Consider the following 18,769-nt stretch of genomic DNA (forward strand, 5'->3'; position numbering starts at 1 on the left):
CCTGTCCAAGAACAAAAACTGGATTTTTTGTTGTAGGGGTGTGTTATAGCAAACACCAACAAATACGAAAAGAAAAACGAACACAGATTCACACAACACAGATATTTAATGAGGTTCACACACTGATATGGTGGGCTACGTCCTCGGGTGAAGAAGAAGATGATTCTTTGTGATTGAAGAGAATATTACAAAGGAGATTTCTCTCAAGAGCACCTAAATTGTGGCAAGAAAGCTCGCCCAGAAACCCTAACACGAAAACCCCCAATTTTCACAACATGCTTAACAAGACGATAGTACATTATATACTCCAAGTCAGTACAACCCCTATAATACATTATATACTCCAAGTCAGCACAACCCCTCTGCTACCATCACAGATCTTAGAGAAAAAAAAAAAATTCATTCGGGTCGCCAACAAAATATGTCGGAGCGGGTCATTCTTCAAAACGGGTAAAGAATTCAAGACAACATAATAGGGTGATTTTCAACTTTCAAATTCTTGGGTTTTTCTCAATTCTGAAAATTTCATAAATCTTAGCATGGTAAAACATTGTTAAAAACCAAAGTGCGGTAAGATCATCATATCTCCTCCTACCATGGCCTTTCTCTAGGTATTTTCTCACTTCTTTTGAGTCTTATTTTCTGTTCTATCATCTACTGAAGTTTTCTGCTGGTTTCCAACCTAGAATCATCCCCACGGTTTCTGTTTCTGTTACTTTCTTTTCTGTTTTGGGTTGTAGCTTAGCAATGATCGACCGCTAGGGATTATCAGTTTATTACTGCTCTTCTGAATCAATCAAAATTCGGTTAACAGAGTTTCTATTTTCTGTTATATATTGTTACAGCAGATATGGATTGGCTTGATATATGGAGGGATTGAACAGCATAGTTAGGGTCCTAATCGATTCTAATCTTAGCCCCACCTGACCATTGGATTCTGAAATATCTTACTTTGTATACTCTTCCCTATTGTTTGTTTACTTGGATTGTTGTGTGTTACCGGCCAAAGTAGGGTAGAATGCTTGAGTGATCTAACTGATCACACAAGCCCTTTATTTATAATAAGCAAAAAAGAGTCATGAAAGAACAACAAATTATACCCCAATTACAACTATGACCCCCATCCAGCCGCCCCACTCTAAATAGGGTTGGTGGAAAGGAGAAAGTACCCTAATGTCCCTATGGCACACTTAAATATATATTCTAACATTATGTTTCTGTCCTGTGGTTATCGTGTTCTCTTAATCTCACTGTATCTACCCTAGAACACATCAGCGGCTACTGCAGTTATACAAGATTCAAGTTAAGTGCTTGACCAGTGACTCCTCTCGAGTTACTTGATTGAGCCAAGTGTAGCATACTTTATGAAAACTGAAAAGTACATTAATTTGAGTTAATTTGGTCTGAAAGTAAAGGTTGAAATGCTTATGACATACCTGTTTGTCATAGATGTATCATTTTTGGTGCTCGAGTCGAATAAGCTCCTCTATTTAATTCTACAGGATTAGTGAACGGGAGAATTCTTTGTACAGTGCTACTGATTTGGTGTTTATTCCAAAAGTTTTAATGGTGTAATGCTTTCATCCTGGTACCGTTGTCAGAGATCATCGATGTGATTCAAAGCAATTCTATTTCTCTTCATTTTTTCCACTGAAAAAGAAAATATATTTTGTTTTACTATCTCATTTATCTTTATTTTATTTTACCATCTTCATTAATACCTTCCACTAATTGCTCTTACACCTTTCCAACCAACTGTTCTCCTAAATCTGATTCCCTAGCCTTTATAACCAATTATTCAAGCTTCAGCCCTAAACTATCACACCATGTCCATCAAGCACAAATTTCTTTTGGCCTTTAAGTGATTTAGTTTTCCTGCATCACTCTTGCAATCATGACATCTAATGTGGATATAAAATTCAGTGCCAACAAGATTGAGACTGATAAATTTCTATGTGATGGAATTTTATGAGATCATTTTGGATCATCTTGCCTTATAGGTAAGAGTGGAAGGACCCGTGCAGAAGGTTTCTGATGAGGAGTCTGAGAAGTACTTCCATAGTCGTCCTCGTGGTTCTCAGATCGGAGCAATTGTTAGCAAGCAGGTCTTCTTTCCTGGCTTACTACTTGCCTAAAAACTTATTCAATAAATATATTCTCTAATCTAATCTTGTTGATGTTCCATTGATGATTGGTGTATGTGTGTACTAAATCTTCACCTCCCTTCAGAGTACAATTGTTCCTGGAAGGCATGTTCTGCATCAAGAGTATAGAGTACTGGAAGCGAAATTTTCTGATGGGTGAGTTTGATGGCTAACTAATTTTCATCCTATTTCTGAAACATGTTTTTGATTGCATCGGTGTATTAAATTTAAGTTCATTGCTCCACTGATAAATAAATAAATAAAAATATTGCGTGTTTGTTGGATGTTATTTTAGCGAAGCTTTATGTAGAAGGTCAATGTGTACATTTCAGAAGAACCTTGATCGGAAGCAAATACTTTTTCTTGGAATTTGAAATAATAACCTTTACATATGAAACACCTTTCTCTTGGCTTCCTTATATGGTACTTTGGTGCTGATGGCTGGGAACTTAGCATGATTGATCTTCTTTCAATGTGCAGAAGCTTGATTCCAAAACCCAAACACTCGGGTGGATACCGGCTAAAACCAGTTGTCATTGAGTTTTGGCAAGGACAACAGTCTCGTCTGCATGATCGGTGTGTTAGTCATCCATGATGCAATTCTTTTTTTTGGAATAGAGTTGAATATTAACATAATTGCATATTTCCTTTTTCTTTGTGATAGGTTGCAATATTCTCTTCAAGACGTTGATGGAAAGCTAGTGTGGAAAATTGATCGATTGGCCCCATGACTAGTTTTTCCATTCTCATCTTTATAATAAACTTTGCATGAATTAAATATTTTCATTCTCATCTTTGTAATTTTCTTGGCAAGGATTCATTTGTTACTGTTTTTGTAGATATAAACTAGTGAGAGGCATGTGTGATGCATAGCACATAAATAAGTGATTTGCATGGTTAAGTCACCATTATTACTGGTGGGGGCAGTCGAGTAATGTGACAGATAGGGTAATTAGTACTCAATTTCTTTTGTATTTTGGTAATTTAAACTGAGACAATTAGTTTTTTTTTGGCTAGCGACGGGTATCCAGGCCCGACTAGTCCCGCGGGCCCATATTGACCCCACAACTGCATAGATCAGGTCATATCGGGGTTGAATGAGAACCATTCAATTTTCACTGAAAGTAGTGAAGAGCACTAAATACCCCCGTATGAGTGGCCCAAGGTGTGCCTAATGGAAGTCGAATTTAGGACGTCTTGAGTTTACGGTTTGTACTAAGTTCGTTGTTCACCAACTGCATTACCCCTTGGGTTTAAATTTTTAATATTTAATCAAAGGGACAACTAGTTTAGAATTTAATAAAGCTTCCAATTTGCAATATAAAATTCAAAGTAAGATGGTAAACTTGGTTTGGTTGATGGAACAGTTTTAGCATAGAACCTTAATTTCAAATATGCCCACTACGGAAACCCAAAAAGAGATCAATATGTACTCATCAATGGAAATGTGCAAAAACTTCACTGCCGATGAGAGAGCTTGTCTTTTGCTCTCTTATAATTAAAAAATTTCTCGTGAAGCCGGATACCTTGGGACTAACCTCATCTTTTAAAGGTCCCGGGTTGTTTGCCTTGACCTCATTGTTGAAAGAGTGGAGAAAAAGTTGGGAAGTCTAACATCTTTATCTTATGCTGGGCAAAAGGTTCTCATCCGATCGGTTTTGTATTCTATCTCTTCTTACCTCATTTCTATGTTTGCATTCGCTCAAAAAATTAGTGGGAATATAGATTCTTTCTATTCGCGCTTTTGGATTGGATCTAGTCAAGCCTCCAAAAAACCCCACCTCATTGCATGGGAAAAAAATTACTCTCCCCTCTCTTCTGAAGGTCTCAGCATTAGGGATGTCAATATCCAAAACACCACACTTTTGCTAAGATTGTGCTGGATATTGATTAATGAACCAAATTCCCTATGGTTTAAAATTTTAGGCACTAAATATTCTGTAATTTTTATCTCAAAGTTGCCAAAAAGAGAGGATCTTGGATTTAGAAAAGTATGTCGTCCATTCTACCCCAACTCTTTAATATTGTTATTCACCATATTGGATTAGGCAATAACACTTTTTTGTTTTTTCTAGCATGACCCTTGGATGCCATTCCCCTGCTCACAACGCATCTTCACTGACCACCCACACTCAAACCCATCCCAACTAGTCTCGAGCTTTATCTCTTCCAATTATTAGGATCTTGATCTATTATCATCATTCCTCCCCCCAAAGTTTGTCAAACTGATTTTTAAGATCAACTCCACTAAGTCTCAAGACAAATGGTGGTGTACCCTCTCTCAACAGGTCAGTTTTCATGTCGTCTTGCCAATAAAGATATATTAGGCCTGAACTCTCCAAGAAATCAACAATTGACACCACCATCCATCCTCTTTACCCCTTCCCCCCATTTGGTTGAAGTGTATCTAGAAACTTCACATTCATCATAAATTCAAATATTTTCTCTAGAGAGTTTTACACAATGGAATTCATGTAAGAGGTCTAATTGGTCAATGGATTAACATTGACAAATCTTGTGTTTTATGTGGCCAATGTTATGAAACAATTCATCATCTCTTCATATTTTGTGATTTCTCTTATAGGATTTGGATGGTGGGGCCTCTCGGTCTGTAACCACATCGCATCCCAAGATCATCTTTCATTGCAATGGTGAAACACCTGATTTTTTTTCAAGCCTTTAGCCATGTTGAAATTAAGTGGTCTTTTCAATGTTGTTGCAATTACTATTTTCTTCATTTGGTGGCATCATAGGAACCAAATCAGAAATAATAACTTGGTTAACCAAAAAAAAAAAAAAATCAGAATAATAATAAGAATTGCAATATTTTGAATGTCATTAAAAATGTGAATGCTTGGAGATAATGGTGGAAAAAAAAAAAAGGTAACCATGCGATTGGGATCATTTCCTGGGGCACAATGGGTTCAAGACGCACCAGCTTGTTGTCCTTCCACCGTTAGGAGGGGGAGGTTGTCGCTGCTCTGTGAAGCCAGCCTAGCGCAATGCCCTCCACTTTAGGAACCATGAAGCTTAGATCTTCGCTTAAACTACATGATACAACCCCCCACTTGGAATGGGCAAGCCAGTAGTTGATTGCATCACTGAACCCGACCCACAAGTTTCTGAGCCAACATCCGGTTACATTAATGCCTCGCTTGGTTACCAGCCCTCGCTACAAAGCTCGGCGATTGATTTATTTAAACCAAGAATTTATAAAGAGGAAAATCTTTTGAAGGCATTTCAATGTGGGACTAAACAGCACGACATAGAGCATGAGATTACTTTACAATAAATATATCGGCTCTAAATGAAGAACTTCTGGACAAGAATATGTTTTTGGGTAAATGGACAATGAATATTCATTGTTAGCAAAGTGCACCTGATAATGAAGTAAAAGATTACTATTCGGATGGGAAGCATTGCTAGATTGTACAAGACAAACTATTGTAGCAGATCAGCACTAATATTGAAGCAAGTATGAAGTAAAAGATTACTGTTAGGATGGGAAGCATTCCTGGATTGCCAAAGACAAACTATTGTAGCAGATCAGCACTAATGTTGAAGCAAGCGAATCAAAATAGGTTGAGTCGTATCAGAAGATGATACTCTTCTTAAGGCTTGAAACACCCCCTATAGAGGGAGAGGTGTAAAAAGATAAGAATCCTTTGACCCACACCCGGCCTTAGCTTCCGTCGGGTAGCCTCGGTTTGGCTCAGTGCACGCATGCACGATTCAAAAGCGACCCAAGAACCCCCACATGAAATAGGTTGAGTCCTATCAGAAGATGATACTCTTCTTAAGGCTTGAAACACCCCCTATATAGAGAGAGAGGTGTAAAAAGATAAGAATCCTTTGACCCACACCCGGCCTCAGCTTCCGTCAAGTAGCCTCGGTTTGGCTCAGTGCACGCATGCACAATTCAAAAGCGACCCAAGAACCCCCACATGAATTAGGTTGAGTCCTATCAGAAGATGATACTCTTCTTAAGGCTTGAAACGCCCCCTATAGAGAGAGGTGTAAAAAGATAAGAATTCTTTGACCCACACCCGGCCTCAGCCTCGGTCGGGTCACCTCGGTTTGGCTCAGTGCACGCATGCGCGATTCAAAAGAAACCAAGAACCCCCACATGAAAAGTGAGAGAATTTCTCTTCAAAGGGCTTACACCTTAAGTAACAAATCTATATATATATATATATATATATACATATGTCCACATTTCCACTCCTCTCAAAAAATGTGGGACTAAACAAAAGACTTTGGTTTTTGCTTATGTGTTTTGAAATTTTCACTTAAAATTTCCTTCCAACCCTTTTTAACTCAAGACCCAATAGTTAAAGCGAAAGTAAAAGTAAAACTTAAATAAGGGGATATGTCACAATTTTGTATAAATTATGGGGGAGGGTTAGGAATGCTAGCAGGTCACCTAAGCATCAAGAATGCTAACAAGATTTTGACCGTATGATTTAATCAACTTGAATTAAACTATTCGATGGAGAGAAGATATACAAACTTTCAATCCACTACTGCTACACCTTTTCTCTGCCCTCTTCCCTCTTCCCTCTTCCCTCTTCCCGCTACCCTTAGCAACTGACCGATGACTGGTGAGTTTGTTCAGTTGCAGAGATGCCACATTTTGGTAGATCTGGTCCTCCAGATATCAGAGATACATGCTCTTCTCGTTCTTAACATCATCTTCCGTAAGTATCTCATTTTTCTTGAGGTTCTTCCCTTTCCTTTTGGATTCAATGTCTTTTTTTTTTTTAGTATAAATTTTGTGTGATTGTTCTTCACCAGGAACCACAGCAGATGATCTCTTCCTGCTATTCGATAAGTATAGGAAGGTCGTCGACATCTTTATACCAAGAGACAGAAGGTTTGGAGATGCTAGAACACTTTCTTGTCGATTATGTCGTGTTCTGACTTCTAAGACCACAATCTGTAAGTTTATTTTCATTTTATGTTATTTGGAATGGGGACTCACGCGGGTTCGCATTTGTTTCGTATAAGTATGCGGACGAGGCAGAAAAGGTAGTGGAAAGGCTCGATAGTTGGTATATCTATTCGGAGGCTGGTTTTTTCTTTTCAAGTCCAAATTTTGAGATAGTTTACCGCTTATATAATGAACGAATGAACCTTATGCATTTGGTGATGTCTTTAATTGTAGGAAAGAATGTTGATGGCACAGAGATTATGGTTCAATTCAAAAAATATGGGCCAAATGTTGAACCAATATAAGTGCTTCAATCTCACATCCACCGTCCCATCATCTCCAACTCCGTTAGTGCTCTGACCTTTTCCACCTTGAAATTCAATGGTGGATATTCACCGGAACGAAGCCCTAACCCTAGTTCTATCAGTCTCAATGACAATAGCAAAAGCAGTAGCACCAGATCCCTAGAGAACACTCGCTTCTCACTTCTTCCTTCCTAGAGAGGGCAGTGGGGAATCGGCATATTTTTTGGAAGGCAGGCAGTGTCGAAGACGGAGAGGTAAGGGAAAATTGAAGACGAAGAGGAAATAAGACAGTGGAGAAACGGTTTTGATTAGGTTTTGTAGGACAACGGTTATAAAAGGTTGAGATCTTTTATTTTTCATCTGACAGTCACTAAACCGCTAATATACTTAATTCCAATGTGACCCGCTAGCATTCCCACCCTTTTCCCATAAATTAAATGCTTAAATAAATACAACATTCATTCTTTACAACATTGGAGTTTGCTCATTAAATGAACAATAGCTATGTATTCTATCTAGTTATAGTTATTTTTTCCCCAAGATGGTATTTTTCCTCTGCCTTCAATCTTACCATTTTTTTTAACCCCACCCCCTCCCCCCACCAAAAAAATTAAAAAATGAAAAACTTACCATTTTTCTTTCATCCATTAAAGGTGTAGTTTTTGAGTTCTAACCATTTGCAATCTTTGATTACAGGGGGAAAAAGCACAATTGACAGCGAAGGTCAGAGGAGCAGTTGGTCCTTCTGACTGTGATTTGGTATAAGTTTTCCAAATATAGGAGTAAGAGAGAGCTAGATGGTTATGCAAGGCTATTGCCTCCATTGATAATAGCTAATTTTTTTTTTTTTTTTTTAATCTTAAATCTCCGAGTGCCACGAAAATTTGAAAGATTAAATGTACTTATAATGGTGTGCAATTATCAGGAAGAGAATTTCCGAAAACTGGTTTATAGAAGGTATTCAGATAAAGATTCTATTTTGTTTATGTCTGAAACCTTGGCATAGATCTAAGCTACGACTGCAATACGGAGATACAATGAAAAAAAAATAATGCTGAAGCTGTGAACCAAAGCATTGGCTCGGCTCAATAATAATCTTTTTTGAAAACATATTCCACTTTTATTGGTATTGCCAGAACTTTTTCAAAAATCGGAACTAGATCGTAGAATTTTATGATTCGAATTAGATTTGGTTGTGATACGATTTTCAGAGACCAATTATAGGGTATTAGGACTGATTTTGATTGATACAAAGCCAATCTAGATCAGAATCATTGCAAATTTAAAATCCTTGACCACAGTAGTTTTGACTGGAATTGGCTGTGACCTAATCCCAACTCTAGATATATTGGAGCGGTTTATTCTAGGGTTTTTGAGACCGAATTTATGGATTTTCAGATTTGAGAGGTCGATTATAGGGTTTTTAGGACCGATTCCAAAAAAAAAAAAAAAAAAAAAATGAAAGAAGAAGAAGAAGAAGTCCAATCTGGATCAAAATCAACGGAACACTTCCGATTCCAAATTTGAAATCCTTGCCCACTACTGGTTTGCTAGCATAGAACAATGGGCAGATTAACATTTTTTTTTACATGGACTGAGGGGTTCGAAATTCAAATGATCTTCACAGGAGATTGTGCAATAATGAGAGGTATTATCAGTCATTCCTTCACAGCAAGGTGAAGGAAAACTTTCCTTTTTCATTATTACATAGCATATAAAACATGGCTTATGAATTTTGGGTCTAAAATTGTAAGATCTATGGATATCAAAAAATCCCGAACAAGACCTGAGCTAAGCGTTTCAGCCCATAGGGCGGACATGGGCTGAAATTTTCAAGCAGAATACTGGGCTGGGCCAAGGGTGAGGCCTTTGGTTGTGCTCGTCTATATAAACAATAAATATATTATATTACTATATTAACAAATAAATTTCATACATTTTTTAAGTGTCTCCACTCATCAGCAACACCTTTTTTTAGTCACACTACCCGGGTCTATTTTTATTTTTTCTTTTTTTAATGGAACATTATTGGCTTTCAAAGTTTAAGAATGAGCGGGTGAATAGTCTCTCTCTCTCATCCCATCCAAATGGCAATATAAAAGGGCTGCCCATGGTCAATCAGGGCCAGCCTAGCCCTAAACAGGGTTGATCAGGCCAACTTAGCCCAGCCCCCGCGCAATCAAGTTCAATCTAGGGTGAACTGGGTTGAGATATCCTAGCTAGAACTAGGGCTGAGCCTAAGGTTAAGAGACCTTTGGGTTGGGCTGCAGTTTTAAAAAACCCAGCCCATTGAGACACCAAGTAGAATCAGTTCTGCTAAGATGTCCACCTGCAAGCAGTTGGATCAATGTTCCCACATTGGCAATGGACAGTACAGCGGGACCCAAACCATTAGACATACACTTTGGATAAGTTTCTCTCGGTGACCCCATTGTTTTTAGCACATGGAAAAGTGATGTGGTTCTTTCGATAGTTCAAGAGACAACGTAAGGCTTGGATTTACAATGTATCAAAATTTTCAAATGTAAAACCTGAAAATAGTAGTGTATCTTCTCAAGTATTGGCATGCATACCAATAAATATTGTCCGTATCTGATGTTTTTACCCTCAAAGATATCGATACAAACCACCTTTATCCTACCATTGATATGGTATCGGCCAGATATCAGTATCTTTGTCGACTGGAGTTTAGCATTTGAAAAAGGGAACCTTATCTGTCTAAAAAATTTAGGCCCCACCCAACATGCCACGAGATAGATATTGTAGCCTAAACAGATCCTTTCCAAGTGAGCCAACTAAGAAAACATCTTGACCATCATACATTGACACTTTTACATAAAAATAAAAGGACCGAGTTTTCCTAAGGCCATGGTGAAGGGGTACCAGTTCTTCATGGCCCATCGAAAACGTACAATAGGAGATGGAGAGATAATATGGGGAGAGAGGGGGTCACATCTTGACCATCTTTTCCTTCACTAAGCGGTCTAATAGAAAACTTTGTCTAAAATGAAAAGGAATTAGCAAAAATCCCTTACCAGAAAATTGGGCAAGTGGCTTACCCACTAAGCTTGTCGGGTGACTCATCTAATTGTGCCATGTGGAAGTGTGACCATTCTAACTATAGAATATCTCAGAAATTGTATGAATTAGTCACATGTTAAATTTCAGTTTCAAATTCAATTAATTACCCTCTCATATAGTGGAATTACAATACCCTCATATATATATATATATATATATTATATGCAGCTTCTCACTGGTCTATTCATCTTTTTGTGTCCTCAATGTTTTATTTTATCATTTGACAAACTTTATTTAAGCTGAAACTTGACATGGGTGGGAGGCTTAGGGATCTACGGAAACCCAACCCATAAGATTTTAGCCACACTTGGAATTCCACAGGGTAGAAAGAGGTCAAAATCCATGGTGCCACAGAATGACTCTAGAGTCCTTTCATATGGACAATGAGTTCCCCCAACCCCACACACCTTTTTTCATTTTTAGAGTACCCTTTGTTTTCTTGCGTTTCGTTTTCTTTCAAACCGGTCCAACGCAAAGAGATTAACACCAAAGACTGTCGGGAGTGGATAATGGATGGACTATGGAATGTCTCATTAGAGATGGACTATCTAATGGATGATGATGGCTCTGGGAGTTGTTGATATCCTGAGGCTTGAGACATTCAAAAATTAAAATTTGGTGGCTTCTTTTTTGTGAATTATTTATTGGTATCTATCATTTTTCATGTTTGGTTTGGGTTGATCCTGATCCCTTACCTAAGTGGGCTCCACCATGAAACATCAGAATATGGCGTTTCAAGCTTCTTTTGACCAGTTGCAGTTGAAACCCTAACTGCTTTTTTGGAAGGCCACACCCATATCTATGACTACTCCACTTTTTGGTTGAAAGGAAAGGCTTCAAATGAGTGGATTATCAAGCTTTCAACGATTGAAGGAAATTCCAATACACTGTAAGTACCCATCTACATTATCACCAAACACTGATAGGGGGGCCAAAACGAGAGGCTGGGGGAGAAAGTGTGGTTTTTGGGTTCTAAGATTGAAATGATACAAGATTCCCTCAAGTTGAAGAAAAAAAAAATATATATATATATATGTATATATATTTATAATAAACAAGAAGAGATTAGAAAGCAAGAATCCCTGAGATTCCCTCAAGTTTTTTTCTCAAACAAAACTTATTATTCATCGCAAGATTGGAGTTTATTCTTGTGTTAATGTTCAGTGCTTGAAGCTGTTTGATAATAAACCTCAATGAAAAAGTAGCCATGCAGGTTCATGAACTTATTTGAATACTATCTTTACCACAGAGAACCTCATGTAACTATGATTATTTTGGAGATTACTGACCAAGTATCTTGTTGAGTTGTTGAATACAAGATATACACAGAACTGGGCTGGTGTGGATGAGTAACAAAGGATAGTAAACTTCTAGTTATAACCTTGGGCTTGGGCATGGAGGGTTAATATTTGATCTTCATTAGGAAACAATGTTCCACGAGATATTTATTTTTGGATGGGAAAGGTGGAGTGCAATCTATTGTCAAGAGGAAAATTATGCTGGCCCCCTCCAATATACTGGTGTCCAGGAGAAAGGGTGAAGACCCACAAATTCCTCCTCTCTGTTCCATCTATAGTTCTACACCTCAGCTTCTTTGAAGTTTGTTGGGTTCAGAATGGTAATTATATACATTAAGAGACTCTTATCTAGAGTCCACTGATAAGCAATCAATGTCCACTGATAAGATAGTTTTGCTTTGTTTTGTTTTTTTATTTATTTATTTTATTTTATTTTATTTTTTTTAATAATATCCACTTAGGTAGTTAAAATGAATGTTTTGAGGTTATGACTTATAGGTCAGTGTTTCATTTTTGCTTCTTGTAGTAGTATATGAGTTATCATTTTCAATAGACATTTTGAATTTGTTAACCACAGTGAGTCAATTTGATGGGGAAACAAGACTGAATTTAAATTTGAATGGACTTTCTTTATTCGCAGAACAAGTAGTTTACATCAGAGGAGATTAAATATATTTCTCATAATTTGAACAAAGAAAAAAAAATCTTTAAAGCATGGTGGAGGCACAAGATGAGTGGTTAAAGGACAGGATAGACTCAAGACAGGTTGAGGATTATAAGGGTTGGATAGTGACCTTAAATCCAATTGATTATGCTAATCTTACATAAGATCAAATTAAACTCTCATTGACATTTCACTTTTGACCAGTTATGGATCAACTCCCTACAGTAAAAGAAGTGGAAGTGGGGCATACATAGTGTGCTCCACAATGGTGGGTTTTTATTTATTTGTTTATTTTAGGTGATATCAATTTATTGTAAAAGAATTCACCAAAAATAATTTTGTGGAAGAGAAAAAGAAAGATATATAAAAACAACTAAAGGGGACCTGAAGGCATTCTCAAGGACAGACCCCAAGGGAGCTAAGGAATCCCACAATCTAGGAGAAAGGAGTAATACAACTAGAAGAAAACTTACTATTAGTCTCTCAAATTCTGAAATTACAATGATAAAACTTTTAGTGAACCAATGATCACTCAGTACCCTTACCTTCTGGAGATGGTACTCTTTATAGTTTGCCGGAGATGATAGGTTCAGGTCACTGGAGAAGAAAGAGGTGAGATGGAAATGAAGTTTTGTATTGAAAGGGTAAAATGGTCAAAATACATTAATAAAGGGTAATATGGGAACTAAAAAAAAAGTGAGGGGGGTGGATGTAATTGGGTCAAATGTCGGGAAGTATATGTAAATTTTCCTAAATTTAATCTTCATGACCCAAAGCATAAGGTTGTGTTTGGTTGCATAATTCATTGGAGTTATTTTTCTGTTTTGGCATAGATTCAGTAGAGAGTGGTTTTGATGAATGACATTTATTTTTGAGTGATTCATAGGAATTGTTTGGTTACCCATAATTCTGTTATGTATTTCTACTTGAAAACTGTTTGGTTGACCTAAATCTGTGAGAATGATTCTGTAGAATCAGTCATTAAAAACTGTTTGGTTACTTAATATGTCAGTTTGATTCTTTGGATTCAATCTAAAAAAACTGTTTAGTTATTCTAACTCCATCAGTTGGTAGTATTTAAAAATAAGTTATTAAAAAAAAAAAAGAATACATTTGAACCTAGAGATTTATCTCTCATCTTTCTACCCTATACACATAGGCTTTTAAACCATGTTTTCAATAGAGAAAAGGGTGCATTTTCGTTGTTGGGTTAAAGTATCTCAAGGTGTAATAACAGCCCCACTAGAATACATTTGTACCTAGAGATTTATCTCTCATCTTTCTACCTTATACCTCTCTCACATAATAAATAATGGAGCCCACATTAACACATACCCTCCCTCCCCTATTCTACCTATTTGAGAAATTTTGTTGGAGGAGTTATTGGAGGCATAACATGAATTTGCAATTGTTAGGACAGAAATAAGTACCAACTGCAAGAAAGCATTTGCAAGAGGTATAATAACCAGAAGCCTTACTTGAGAAGATTATTAGAGGGACAAAGGTCCTCTAAAGTCAACTTCCGGTTATTTACTAGTAGGTTTCTAAAAAATAAGGAATTTCACTAAGTAAATAGAAAGCGGTGGGAACTTTGTTGTTTCACATTTTTGCCCACCATACTAAGACTAGAAAATCTTGATGCACAGGTCAGACGTCTTATTTGAATGCCTCTCCATGTTGAGGATAGGAAGATCTTGACTTGGAAATAACAAGTTGCTGTATTAGTCATTTTTATAGAGTTTTACAACTCTTTTGCCTTCATTGTGGTAGATCACCATTATGTTTCTAATAATTTAGTGGGAGAAGAACCTTTCCATCATATTCATTCCACATATAAAAGAAAATAAAAAACATTTCCATCATATTCATTCCACATCCACAATGAAAATCAAAAACCTTTCCTACCAACAACGGGCAGGTCTTGCCAAGGACCTAAACACCAGTTGCTCATAGCTACCATCCACATTACAATCATATATTAAAAAAGAAACCATGTCCTACCAAATTCAGGGTATGTTGAAAAAAAAATCCACAATCTTAAATCCGTAATTTCAAAATAACATCATCAAAATAAAAAGAAACATTCACTGTCATCAATTTAAATCATTGGTTTGCAACGCCATCTGGCAACACCATCTCCAAGACTTTCATCTTGTCTTCCTCTTTTGCTTCTAGGAAAAGGATTGCTGAATCCCTATTTCGTAAGAGGAATTGTTTTGCCCTAAAGCACTTTTGGAAATCCAATCCAGGAATTGCATCTATTGCAGAATTCAATTTTTTACCTAGATCAGTAAGTGGGTCAGACTGGATCAATCCACTTATAATAGATGCAATCAACTTGAGAGGACTCCCTATTTTTTCAGCTCCGGTCTTCTTTTTCTTCTCCCTAGAAGTTGAGGCATTGGAACGAGGCCTACCACGAGTTCGGGACATACTCTCAACTGGAGTTGAAGGGACACTTGTCTGATCATAAGAAACTGTTTCTTCCTGCTCAACCTCCAAGTCATGTAACTCCTCAAGAAGGATTGGATTGGCAAAGGCATCATCATGGATAGCATCAGATGGGTGACTTGAATCATTCCCATTAGCGACTTCGTTTCCTAACCATGCAGCTGTTGCCAAATGAGCCGAAAGGACTCTGTGCTCTTTCCAGTACCTTTGTTCCTTTCTCTGAAAAAAAAAAATACAATTCTATGTCATTATTGGTAACAAAGAATAATTTAAACATAGAAGTCCTAAAGTAACATCTAATTTCATGTTATTACTTGGGAGATGGCAATACCTTCAATTCATTCCAAAAATGTTGGGGCGCATCGAATCTCGATTCTACTTCGTTCCAACCCATCCCAGAAGTTTTTGGGAGATCACATAAGGCCCTCAGTCTTGCTTTCCAAATTCTGTAATGGTTCCTCACTTACTCCAATTCAAATTTCAGCTAGAATCTATCATTGATAGAAAGTGTAACAGCCTGCCATACTGGTTTCTTGAGACCATTGTCTCCACTTTTCCCATCTCTCTTGATTTTACATAGGCAATCTAGCATAAAATGTGAAACTTCACTTGGCTAGATTGCTATGTCACGTCCTTTGGACTGTGTTCCTTCGTTTGTATCCATTCTTTTAAATGGAATATGATAGGAGAAATATTTAATTTCAGCATTAGACAACATACTACAACTTCTTATATGAGAAACAATGTAGACGATCAATACTAACAGGGCATAAAAATTAATGGAAAGACTAAAAAACACAAGTCCAAAAATTATTACATTAACCATAATAATAATAATAACAAAAAGGAAAAGGAAAAAGATTGAACTCTTGAGAATAATCATAATTGTACCAAATTCATTGTTTGTGATTCGAAGAGAAAAAAAAAAACATAATTGTGTCACAATTCAAGGAAATTAAGAAAGATCATTCAGAACCACCAATTGTTTCATCACTATCATGCTCAGACTCTACATCTCCTTCCATCCAATCATCCCACATTACGTCAGCCAATTCATCCCGGAATTGTTCCCAATTCTCATTCTGAAAATCTTCCCCATCACTATCACTGTCACTAGCATCACTATCAACCACCATATTTGTTTCCTCCTGAGTTGTCTATCCATTAGTTGTTGCCTCTGCTTCCTCATCTGCAATGAAATCTTCTTCTTCTTGAGCACTATTTTGAGTCAGAATATGATTGTGTATAAGAACACATGCAAGCACGATCCTTGTTTGTGTCTTATATGGGTACTCTGCTTGACTTTTTAGAATCTTAAATTTAGACTTCAAAAGACGGAATGCACGTTCAATTACATTCCTTAACTTGGAATGCCGCAAGTTAAACAGTTCCTTCTTATCTGTTGGAGACCGGTTTGAGTTACGCCACTCTTTCAAATGGTAACGCACATTATGATATGGCCTCAGAAACCCCTTTTGGTTAGCAAAACCTGCATCAACCAAATAAAATTTTCCTTGAGGTACCAAAATCCGTCTCTCACCATCTCTGTGTAGAGCATCTTCCAAAATTCTTGAATCTGAAGCAGATCCTTCCCAGCCAGAAAGTATGTATGTGAATTTCATATTAAAGTCACATGCAGCTAAGATATTCTGAGATATTTCTCCATGCCTATCACGAAAATGACGATGTTGGTCAAGTGGTACCCAAGCCGGAACATGTGAACCATCAATAGCTCCAATACAGTCTTTGAAGTATGGGTAGAAGCTTCTACGATTACTGGAGATTCGCTCATGTGTTGTGGTACGCAGTGGCTTGAGTAGTATTGGGTACAATTTTATTACAGCACCCAACACTAAATTAAAGTATCGGCTTACAGTTTCACCCGAATGGCCAAAATCATGTACTACTTTTCGGTTCTTCAAATTATGGCCAATGGTTTGTAAGAACATTACCAACTGTTCCTCGACTCGTACTGTTGGGCTATCTCTAAGAAGGTCTGACTCTTGCATCAATTGACATAGAGAGAAGAATGCTTTTCTGCTCATTCTTATGATGCTCCGACATGTGCGGTCAGACACACCAATAATTCTCTCTGTCTCGATGAATCCTCTAAGACTCTCACCACGATATGGTTGTTTACGAAGAAATAATTTTTTGTACTGTTCCACTGCTACAACCACAGCAATTCCCGTTAAGATAATGATTTTCTTGCGCTTGTCATAATACATCTCATCATATTCTCTCCATGGATCCATTAGTACGTTGATCTAGAGATTCACAACAATACAACAAAAGGAAAAAAAAAACACATTACAAAAGATTATATATATAAATTTCAAAAAAATAATAGTAAAACATGAGTAAGAATATGGACTAGCAGACATTTCGTCCACCCACCCAGTGGTACCCTTAATATTAGATCTAAATCTGTAATGGTTTAAACACAAGGGTATGTAGCTGTAACTCAGCTTGAACCCAAACGGGTTCCAGGGCAAATCATTATAAGATATAAAAAATTGGAAAATCCTAGGTTCTGTGGTTCCCATTTTTGGGAGCATGAGAATTTTTATTTTTTCTTTTTATATTCAAAATGAACTTCCTTGTTTTGTTTCCATTGTGGATCAATCCTCTCATCAAGGTGTTGGTTTTCACTTCTGCTTTGGTCATTTCTATTTCAAAGCTGAGTTTTTCTGTGCAATTGTTTAGGTTGAAGCACACAACACAGAAAGAACACTAAGGAAGATAAAGCATCACCCAACATCAGTTGCCATGGATGTCAATGGACTTGACATTAAAATGAGACTGTACAAAGAACAATCAGTTGTAAAAAGAAACACCTTTGCATTTCCTACTATTTGATTTAAATGTATTTTCTGTTTGTTGAATTCCAGTAAGAAAGGGTTTTAATCACTGAGGGTAATATTGCAAAGTTGTGCTTTCTTGCTTATACACATTTTTATTAGTGGGTTACAAACTGTCTGTATAGGAAATATTTTGATGCAATATTGGTTTTACAACTGTTGCATTGTTTTTAGGGAAGCTTTTCTATCTTATCTACCTTTTGGTGATGCATGAATGCCCACTGGATTCTTGTGTATCTTATTTGTTTTACTTGTGAGCAGTGATACTAAGACAAAAAAAGGAACAAAAAGAATCAAGATATGATAAAAGGCTTACCAAAGTTGAGGCTGTGGAGCAAGTACTAGATGTTCGTGATAGTAGGTCTGCACCAATTGAAGCCAGTGGAGCACGGCAGCAAGTGAATGAAGACAAGACTTTGAAAGATACTGTGAAGCCCAAAAACAAGAGAAAAGTGAAAATATCTTCCACCACATTAAGTTGAAGACTTAATCGTTTGCTAACAGTTCATCTTGTGGAAACCTGGATGAATTCTTGACACATTTTTCAGAAGCGAGCCTAATTTAAGGTTTCCTCCTTATACATCATTAATACCTATGACTTAACTAATGCTTGATGTAAAATTGAGATACACTTGGCTTTAGTTAAGATAACTGAGAAGTAGTAAGTCCACAGGGAAGATGATATACTTTCAGTGGCAGTAGTAACTGATGTAAAACTAGAAACAGAGAAGTATTTCAAGGATTAGAATGATTTTGAGAAGTCTCCATTAGAGGAGTTACATGAAAAATTTACAAGAAACAACAGAGATAATGGGCATTGATCAAGAATCGTTCCCAACAGAGATAACTGAGAAGTCTCAAAACAGAAATAAGTAATGATATTTCATCTATAAAAAAACAACAGAGAAGATATTCATTCTATCAAGAACCGTTCCCAACAAAGAAACCATAAAACCAAAATTTTGTACGTAAAACCCTAAATTTCAGTCATCGGATCAAACGAAAGAAACTAGGACCAAAAGTATAAGACCAGAG

General features: G+C 36.9%; 1 protein-coding gene, 1 long non-coding RNA gene and 1 pseudogene across 2 annotated transcripts; 2 read left to right on the forward strand and 1 right to left on the reverse strand.

Moving 5' to 3' along the window:
- Positions 1 to 1,597: 1,597 nt before the first annotated feature.
- Positions 1,598 to 3,155, forward strand: LOC122083749. Its single transcript, XR_006141716.1, has 4 exons — positions 1,598 to 2,105; positions 2,230 to 2,300; positions 2,625 to 2,720; positions 2,809 to 3,155. It is a non-coding gene; the product is annotated as an uncharacterized LOC122083749 (long non-coding RNA).
- Positions 3,156 to 6,767: 3,612 nt separating this feature from the next.
- Positions 6,768 to 8,385, forward strand: LOC122084784 (annotated as a pseudogene).
- A 6,140-nt stretch (positions 8,386 to 14,525) lies between these two features.
- LOC122084785 lies at positions 14,526 to 15,311 on the reverse strand. Its single transcript, XM_042653215.1, has 2 exons — positions 15,205 to 15,311; positions 14,526 to 15,092 (listed from the first exon to the last, which is right to left on the reverse strand). The coding sequence occupies exons 1-2, from the start codon at positions 15,265 to 15,267 to the stop codon at positions 14,526 to 14,528; spliced, it is 630 nt and encodes a 209-aa protein (XP_042509149.1). The 5' UTR covers positions 15,268 to 15,311.
- Between the last annotated feature and the right edge of the window lie 3,458 nt (positions 15,312 to 18,769).

Source organism: Macadamia integrifolia, chromosome 7 (genome assembly GCF_013358625.1).
Source record: "Macadamia integrifolia cultivar HAES 741 chromosome 7, SCU_Mint_v3, whole genome shotgun sequence".
NCBI lineage: Eukaryota > Viridiplantae > Streptophyta > Magnoliopsida > Proteales > Proteaceae > Macadamia > Macadamia integrifolia.